The 10,334-nt window shown below is 27.5% G+C and overlaps 1 protein-coding gene across 1 annotated transcript in view; it reads right to left on the bottom strand.

Moving 5' to 3' along the window:
* Positions 1 to 5,922: 5,922 nt before the first annotated feature.
* The window catches only part of LOC107456098 (monoglyceride lipase), a 77,862-nt gene continuing 73,450 nt past the window's right edge, over positions 5,923 to 10,334 (bottom strand). The window contains exon 7 of the mRNA XM_071187562.1: positions 5,923 to 6,209. Within this exon, the coding sequence (XP_071043663.1) occupies positions 6,195 to 6,209 (15 nt within the window). The 3' untranslated portion in view covers positions 5,923 to 6,194. The remainder of the gene's footprint in view (positions 6,210 to 10,334) is intronic.

Below are 10,334 nucleotides of genomic sequence, written 5' to 3'. Positions count from 1 at the left end.
TCATCCGTCAACAAGTGTTTTGAGTGATTCAGACTCATATATTACGCATTATGTATAACCACATACGGCACGTAGTAATTGTTAATAGCAGCCATTTTCGAATGCATTTTTCATTCACAACGAAGTCACATTAGTCTTCAAAGCATGAGTTATACCTTAACTTGCAAAAATAATAAAGAAATCTCTTAAAAACAATGCGTCAGTTTCTAAAAGTAACCATCTTCAATGAATCAAGATATAATAAGATAAAAATAAAGGTCTTAGACAAATTACCGAGGTCATAAACTGCTTGTATCACTTTGTTTCACTTTGAGGTTTAATAAAACAAATGCAAATAACTGTCATTTTCGAAAATTTTGATACTTTAAAAACAGGTGTTCCGATACGTGCCATCTTACAATATTTCGTCTGAAGTTAGGGGAGGTTGAACGTGTATTTAGGCCTTGAAGAAGAACTTTTACTTACGCTTTAACTCACAAAAAGAAGAAAATAGATTCGTGAAAATAAATTCACATGAGTACACGAGACCTTTGTTTTTAAATTACTTTATAATGATAGGCGTTTTTCTTTTTTATTTCTTTTTTCACAATTTTGCTGAATTTTATATTTTTAAAGTATTTTGCCCGCTGTAAAAAACAACGTAATAAATAAAAACTTCATCCGTAAACAGCTGTTTTGAGTGATTCAGACTTTTATATTATGTAATGTATAAAACCACATACGGCACGTAATTGTAAATAGCAGTTATTTTCGAATGCGTTCTTGGTTCACAAAGAAGTCGCCCGAGTCTTCAAGGTGTGTGTTATACTGCAACTCGCAAAAATATTAATGAAATCTCTTAAAAACAATGCGTCAGTTTCTTAAATTAACCATTTTCATGAATCAAGATAAAAATAAAACAAAAATAAAGTTTTAAACAAATTACCGAGGTCATAAACTGCTTGTATCACTTTGCTTTACTTTGCGGTTTAATAAAATAAATGCAAATAACCATCATTCTCAAAAATTTTGATATGTTAAAAACAGGTGTTCCAATTCCATCTTGCAATATATCGTCTGAAGTTAGGGGAGGTTGAACGCGCATTTAGGCCTTGAAGAAGAACTTTTACCTACGCTTTAACTCACATAAAGAAGAAGAAAAAAAAATTTGAAAACTAAATTCACATGAGTACATAAGACCTTTGTTTTTAAATTACTTTTTAATGATGGGCGAATATTTTGTATTTACTCGCCTTTGTAAGATGACTGTTATAGTTTACCTTGACCAACTAATAATACGGGATGTTGGGTGGATGCTGTCTTTTGTATGAAAATAAATTAACGCAATACGATTACTGAAATATTTGAATAGATTTTTCAATAATCGAGAGAAAAAAAAAATCTGTAGATAACTATGTTATTGAACTTGACGAGAGTTTGAACAATGCGTGAGAAAGGAAATGAATCTAATGCGTGATTTTAACTAACCATTTATTTTGATCATAAAATTGTTTGAATAATGAGTTCTTGTTTGTCCCGCTAGGATTAATTTTTGTTAACGTGAATAATTTCAGAAATTCTATAACACTTCGGAAATTCCCTTATTTGTTTCGCTTATTCTCCAGTTTCGCTTATTTGTTATTCTCCTGACGTTCAAACAAGGATAGATTTTAAGAAATCAGATTTGTCTGTCGGAAGTAGTAAACTCACATTATTGCTCGAGGAGGACACATAATGATGAATATTTTTGTATCAATTTGGCTATTATTACTTAAAAGAACATCTGTAGACATTCTTCTTATTAACATATATTGTGATAACCTCGGTAAAGCGGGCATCCTTGTGATAGATTAAATTTTCCGCTATAGAGAAGAACAAGGCGATTAAAGATTACAATGCTGTAAATTGATTTTACTAATTTAATATGATTGCTACACAAATACATAAATTGAAAGTAGAAATTACAGTAATAATTATTTAATCCTAATAGAATCATCATGATTAAATTTCATAAAAAATGTGAAAAAGCACAATTTTTATACTACTTACAAAGCTCACATGATACTCTATACTAATTCAACAGGGGAAAAATATCTAGTAGAATTTTGTTACAAATGATTTAGGCATCTTAGATTTTTTTTAAATGCATTTTCGCTTCCTATAACATTTTAAGCCTTTTTGAAGTGATAAAATTAATTTTAAAAAAAAACTGTAAATAAACACAATATTAATTGTACTACTTATAAAACTCACATGCTACTGTCTATATTGTGCAAAAGAACTTTTTATTTTGTCCGAATGAAATAACTTTGTCCTAAATTATTTCGGTCCCTCAGATATTTCTTGATGCATTTTCTTTTCCTTTAACATTTCAACTCAAATTTCAACATTTTTAAATAATAAAATCAATTGAAACTCACTATCCTCCTCTGAAAACGGTATAAGATCAGAAAACACCGTTGCTGAACAACATTATCACTGAATTATATCACTCTATGCTAATACAAATTTAATTAAAACCTGCTCAGAACTTATGAAGATAACCTACCAAAACAATTCTCTTCATTTTGAACCCTAGCGTTAATGTTAGTCTCTATTAAAAAGCCAGCATTAAATGTCAGGCTACAATACATCTTTATAAAATAAATTCTAAGATTTTCAACAAAAAGAATGAAAATCTGTTGCAATACTCGTCTTTTTCAAAGTTTGCGTAATGAACAAAAGGCTTTTTTTTAAATCGTTTTGTTTTTTAAACTAAATAAATATCTTCATTATTTTAAATACCGTAAACCGGGGCGAGTCTACCCATTTTTTCAGTTTGTCAACTTTCAAGTGGTCAAACTTTTGTAAATATTAAAGAAAAAAGGCTTTTAATAGGTGTTTCGGAATCGCTATTTATCCCTCTTTAAAGCTGTGAAATCGCTTTTAGAAAATATTAACAGTTACGCTGTTACTGTATATTTTTATAGAACTGTTGACAAATCTCTCGTATGGGGCGAGTCTACCCATTCTACTAAAATGAATGTTAACATTGTAAATAATCAAATTTTACTATTAAATTGTTATTTTAGTTACTATATAGGATATTTATGAAGTAAAATTCATAACTTTATTATATATTCCATTTTTTTATTCATAAAATAACACAAATTGAGTATTTGATCGATTATCACATTTTGATCACAGTTTTGTTTTTATAATCATTAACATTATAAAATAACATTTTTTTCTGATTATTGTTGATAAAAATAAATTAAAATTAATATAAATTTACAATTAAATAATTAATAAATAATAATAATTAAAGATTATTAACAAAATCGAAATTCAAACATTGGGAATCATGAAAAATCCTTTTCCCATTCTTTTGGGAGGTAATAATAATTTATAAATAATAATTTATTTAACTTGCATTAAATAAAAAAAGTTAATTTTGTAATATAAAAATTGAAAAAATAGGTAAAATAAACATATTTTATATTTACATTTATATTTAACCTATAAATTTTCTTATTAATGATAAATTTATCAATGCAGAATTAAAATAATATACTCAAATTCATTTAAAATGACTTAATTTTAATATAAACAAAGTTCTAAATTATATTATTATGCTTTATTAAAACTAAATACGAATGGGTAGACTCGCCCCGCGAATTCTGGCTTTTTGTTTACAACAGCAAAACTTACATTCTTTTTGTTTTTTTTTATATAAAATTAATGTAATCTTAGTCTTAGATAAGTTTATCACTTAACCAAAGTGAAAATAGTAATAATAATAATATACTTACGGAGCACCAACTAAAAGTTTGCTGATTTTCAATACAAATCTCTCAAAAGACGTTTGAACAGGTCGGTTAAAAAGACACCAAATAAATAAAAACGGATCAAACTACTACAGCGCCATCTTCCTTAGAGTCTGAACTAAGTCCTCCATTGGTAAAAATTTTTTTATTTGCAATTTAAAATAGTGAAAATTAAATAAAACTAAAATGGGTAGACTCGCCCCTGGATGGGTAGACTCGCCCCGGTTTACGGTACTATATAAGCTGTTAATGTGAGATATTGAAATAAAGAAAATATATCAATTTTCATATTTTTTAAAAAGATATTAAAATTATTTTGTCCCTCCCCTTTTTTTGTCAAGTTCATTACAGTATAATTATTTAAACCGAAATTATTATTTTGCTCTAAAGCTCATAGTACCTCATTTGAGGCATCCACTGTTTTCAAAATAAAAGGATTTCCAGAAACAACGAGAATCAATTTATTTCAAGTATAGTATTTTCAATCCTTTCGTAGAAACATTATCCTTAATTTTAGTTAAGTTAAAATCTTTTGTTTTTTCATATATGGAAAATTAGTACTTATTTGATATCTTAAGAAGATATTCATTATGTTATCAGAGATAAAAATGACGTAATATTTTTTTCTTTCCTTTTTTTATTTGCTATAAATATATGCTTACTATTTAACGGTTTAGTGGCTAAGGCGATGAACTGACATTGTAAAGGACTGAAGTTCTATCCTCCAAGCTTCTGTCAGCACTGAGAAAAAATGGTAAAATTGACCGTGTTCCTAACTCTTTGCTAACATCAAAAATTTTTGCAATTTTTCCCGAAGGAAGGACGTGGGGTAATAAGAAAACCAGAATTTCCTGTAAATTACCTTATGAACGGAAAAATTGCCAAATGAATGGTTTAAATACCATATATTTTGGCTTTATTACCAGAATTATGGCTTTTCTTTTACCAGATATATCACTACCATACAGTATGGTAATTTTGCTAGAATTTTTTCTCCATAAGTTATAGAAAAAACGTTATTAAAACTGAAATTACTTACAAATAATAACAACCACATATCGTGAGATACATATAATATTTATATGGTAGGTCGAAAACTGTATCATAGTATTTTTAAACCAAATACAAAGAAGCATTACAAGTTCAAAATAGAATTTTTATTATTTTAAAGATTCTGTAGCTTTGTGAATAATGTGGTAATAAACTACGATGGTTTTAAAATACTGTCTTTAAATTATATTTTATTACTTTACGCTTCATTGCGTATTTTTAGTTTCATATGTAGCTGCGGGCTTTTGTAGTTAAAGTCAATCTTAACCTTCAGGCATTTATATCAATGTGGTGGTCAACGAACTCTATTTATTTCTTTTGAAAATGTAATCACCATGTATGCTAAGATCTGTTTGACTTGCACGAAAGTCAGCTATTACTTTTTATATTACTCTGACTCATTGGAAGTCTGATATTTAGTGATTATATGATCTCGTATAAATCTCAATAAAATGTACGATTTATTAATGCAATCATAACCAATTTCATAACTAAAATTTCTATTTTAATGTTTGCTTTTTTTTAAATTTGTATATACTAGCTAATGGAAGGGAAATGTAATGTTTTTAAGAAATACACTTTAGAATAAATATTGTTTAAGTAATTTATTGTTAGTTTTATGAACTATTGAGTATCTTTAATTTAAATCAAGACATAAAAAAATCAAAGATTCATCCTTTCTCGATATTGATTTTTTGAACAAAATGAAGTCTACTGTAGCAGTTAGGTTTAAAATTATTTTTTCGTAGTTGCTGTGCTAATGTAGGTTCATAAACTATTTATTTGTTCTGAAACTGTTTTAGTGATTATGTGATCAATACTTTGATTTATGAATACGATGATTTCCTGATTCATTTATTAGCTTTCATACGGATAGAAGAATTCTGGTAAAATTACCGCACTGTATTGTAAATGACATTTCTTGTAAAAAAAATTCTGGTTAATAAAACCAAAATATACGTTGTTTAAAGCATTGATTTGGTAATTTTTCAGCTCATATGGTGATGGTTTACTAAAACTTCCGTCTTTTAAAATTATTGTTTTTATTACTCCACATTTAGTAAAAAATACGAAACTGAAAAACAAATTTCTCAAATAAATTGTTTTTATGCAATGTCTTAAGATATCATGATAATTTTTCAAATTTTATCGCATATTATAAAAAACATATTTTATTGTTAATATCATTACCAAAGCTCTTTGGTAAAAATTACCGAGCTTTTCGGTGTTCTCATAGAACCAGAAATGCACTAAATTTTACCATATTCTGGTGGTTTTGACCATGTTTCTTTTCTCTGTGTATCATCGGTTCTTTTCTTTTTTTTCACAGTTGTATCAAGAATAATCCATAGCATTGGTTTACATAACGATGCACTAAAACAGAAAAATGGGCGAATTTAATTAAAATTCCAATTTTAAAAACAAAATCTCCAGGATTTTTATTTTATTTTTTACAATTCGAAACTTTAGAAGCATTATTTTTAAAAACTCAACTGTTCCATAAGCAAATAAATAATAATATTTTAAATAATGAAAGTTTTAAACAGTTTTAGTACCAATTCTTTTTCTGTTCCGGGTAAATTACAGCGTTGTAACTCAATCCGAAATAGTTGTTAAATTATGGGGTTAACTGGCTACATTTTTATAATGAATTTTCAATAATTTCATTCTATAAATACAACTGCTAAATCGTGAATTAAAAAACTTTCAGTTGAATTCTAGATAATTTTTGAAGTTTATATTTATCATAGATTTTTATGCTTCCAAATGTAGGAGAGAGTAGGGTAAGGCGGAATAGCTAAGATTCGAAGGCCTGTTGGAGCTAAACTGTTCTAACTATAAACAAGACCTTTAATCATGATATTTATTGTGTAGTTGTGTACAAGCGAGAAAAAGTCATAAATGTACTACATTTTTCATAAATGATTTTTTTCTAGTAAAAGTTAAATCACCCTATCTTACTCCACTAGTGGGGTATGACTTGGTTCATATGAAAACTCTATAGGAATACTAGAATTTCAAGGAAAAATTAGCAGCATTTTTATTTTATAAGGCAATATTATGAACGAAATTCACTTTTAAAGTAATTATTTTCTTCCTCTGCCTTGCATCAGCTTTCGTAGGCCCAGCAAGAACTCTTTTCTCATTGTATCCATCCACATTTCTTTTCTTTTTCCTTCAGTTAGAATATACATCATTATAATATAAACAATCAGCATCTAATGTTTTTTTTTCGTCCTCATCAGAACAAACATCAATCAAGGATTTAGTTTTTTCTTCCTTTTTTTTATAGAACTGTTCTGTCATCTTAATTCTTCATACGTTTCTCTTTTTTCTTCTTTTTTTTGGTCACTTTGTTTTTTCATTTCTTTATCCTGGTATTTTAAATCGGCTATAATATCATACCCCAACTTGCCAAACCTGGTTTCATTCATAGACCAGAAATTATTGAAACAAAACAGAACCATTATTTAACAAAACCCTTATTGCTTGTTAGAATATGGATTGTTAGTGAACATATATTAAGAGGGGCAAAAAAAATTATAACTGTAAGGACCAATGAATAAGGATTGCATAAAAATAGAGTTGACACGATGTAACAAACTTATCTACGCAGAATTCAACAACAACAATACGCAAATATGGCCGATTCTTCTTCTTCTTACCAAGTAGAATTTAAATTCAGAATCTGTTTGTTAAAAAGCAGAATTAATTTCTCCAGAATCGGAGTAGCCGGTCTAACCTCATTCTCCCTTGTAGAATGTTCACGAAAAATATATAATTTTTCGGAGCAAGTTTATTTAAACAAGGCATGTTTAATATTATATTTTTCTTTAATCACAAATAATCAAAGATAGATTAAAATTTATCACGCTACTTTGATATAAATTTATTTTTTAAAAAAGGCCTCTTTTAAGCGACAATTTCAATGAAGTCACTAAAAACTATCAAGAGTAATTTTATTGCCTGATCATGTTTTAAAAACCGTGGCTTTGTTTTCACCTTGAAATGAAAAAAAGGTCAGAGAAAACCCTGGTTATACTTATAATTAGATGCTAATGCATTACTCATAAATTTGAATGCAAAAACTTATAAATTCAAAAAAGCATCAGCCCATCAAAAGACTGCCATTTAGTATGCCGAGAAAGTAAACTGTATCATTTAATAAATCTAAACTTTGAGAGTAAACACTTACTAAAGAAACAAGTTTTACAGCTTATAAAAAGGAAGCAAGACAAACCTTCAAAATTTATCAATCTGCCAAGCTATTGACATAAATAAATAATAGTTTACTAAGAAATGTGTATTGATTCCTTATTCTCAACCGCAGGCATTTTCATTACAAGTAGAAGAAGCACTAATAAACGACTATAATGTGACATTAAGTATCAATTTAAGGTATAAACGTAGAAAAAATAAAATAAAAGATAATAATAAAATATAATAATAAGAAAATATTTATTTTCTTAATAGTGTAGTTTAGGGATAAAATTCTTTGCCTAAAACAAGATAAACTCTTTTATAAGGAGAGTCATTATGCAACTTCAAAATAGTAAGCACATATCAAGATTAGTACTTGGATAATGTTTATTAAAAAAGTAAATTAATAAATAAAATAAATAAATGAGCAAAATAAAGAAAATCCTCATTTCTAACTTAGATAGCATTACAAATAAAAAAGTAGAGCATTCTTGCAACTATCCACTAGCAAAGGTGGGTAGTTAAGAATTTATAATTTTACGACCAACAGCTTGATGGTAGCAATGTGGTCAGCATTGCACGTCAGTCGCCGCAAATACCCCCTCTGAAAAAACACTCTGGTAAAATAACGGTACCGTACGGTAATGACATTTCTGAAGGGAAAAAAAACCAACATAATTCTGGTAATAAAAACCAAAATATGCCATATTTAAACCATTCATTTAATAATTTTTCCCTTCATATGGTACTGATGTATCAGAAATTCTGTTTTTCTAAATTATAATTCTTATAATTCCACATTTAGTTAAAAAATACAAAACTGAAACGTAAATTTAACCGAATAAATTGTTTTTATGCCATGCTCTAAATTATTATGATAAAATCCCCTCATTTACCAATTTTTGTCTTACATTATAAAACCATAATGTATTGTTAATTTTATCAGAATCATTCCAAAAGATTTCCCGTTGATGTAACCATACTTTTTTTCTCAACTCATAACAACTGCTATCTGTATTAAGTTTTGATTCGTAAGAATTGCATTAGAATTTCTGATTCACCAGAAGAACAATAGAAATTTGATAACATCAGAATTAAGACAAAGTTCTTGATTCATTAGAATTATAGAATTACGACAAAGCTTATAATTATAGAATAATAATATTTATAGATTTCATAAGAATTGCAACAGTGATTTTGCTTTACCAAAAGCTATAGTTTTTGTTTCATTAAACGTGTTCATGTTCTATTAGTCTTTTTTCAATTCGTATTTAAATGTTTCATCACGAAAAGAAATTAAGATAATTAAGTGAGTAACTGAAGTTTGCCTAAATATTTATCTTTCAGTAACTATATTTTACTTTTTATTCATGATAGTTAATACTCTGAACACAACACAAAACTATTAATTCGAGTTAAGAAATAACTTATTTACAAATTTCTATGCCTTTAATCTTTGATAGTTCATACTCTGAACACAACACAAAACTATTAATTCGAGTAAAGAACTTATTTTCAAATTTCTATGAGTCTGCACGCTTTTTATAACAATAAAAATTTGCAAGACTTATCGAGAGTGAAGCTGATTTTTATCCCGGTCCCTCAGACTTTTATTTATAAACGTATCTATGCCTTTAGTCTTTGATAGTTCATTCTCTGAATACAACAAAAAATTATTAATTCGAGTTAAGAAAGAACTTATTTACAAATTTCTATGAGTCTATACGCTTTTTATAACGATAAAAATTTACAAGACTTATCACGAGTGTAGCTGATTTTTTTCCCGGTCATTCGGACTTTACTTATAAACATATCTAAGCCTTTAATCTATGTATAAATCTTGTAATTTTTTCGATGATTAATAAAATCGCTTTCAAAATATTAGGTTATTCAAAGTATTCTGCATTTTAAAGCCCTTATTTTTTATTTTCTTTTTGCAAGCAATTTGGTAGATGATAGTTCTGTGACAAAAATTTTTGAACGAGGATCTATAATACATCTCTATAAATTAAAAATTTATTTCAGATCTGTTTATTAAAGGTTAATTGCATATTATTCAGCAATTATTAAGTACTTGAATTATAGGATATATTTAAAATTGGGGAACTTTGAAAATAAACGGGTCGAAAATCCTACAAAAATCAACTACTCACAGCCAATTCTGACACAAAGTAGGCTTCAAATGTTTCCAGAAAGCAACCTTTGACCCTAGATCTCAAGTTCATGTTCTTCTTTCATACTTTTCATAACTTTCAATGATAGAAACGTGTTTAAACTTTTTATAAGATAAAAAAAAAA

Source organism: Parasteatoda tepidariorum, chromosome X1 (genome assembly GCF_043381705.1).
Source record: "Parasteatoda tepidariorum isolate YZ-2023 chromosome X1, CAS_Ptep_4.0, whole genome shotgun sequence".
NCBI lineage: Eukaryota > Metazoa > Arthropoda > Arachnida > Araneae > Theridiidae > Parasteatoda > Parasteatoda tepidariorum.
The sequence above is the reverse complement of the archived record's forward strand: the minus strand, read 5'-3'. Positions and strand labels throughout refer to the sequence as shown.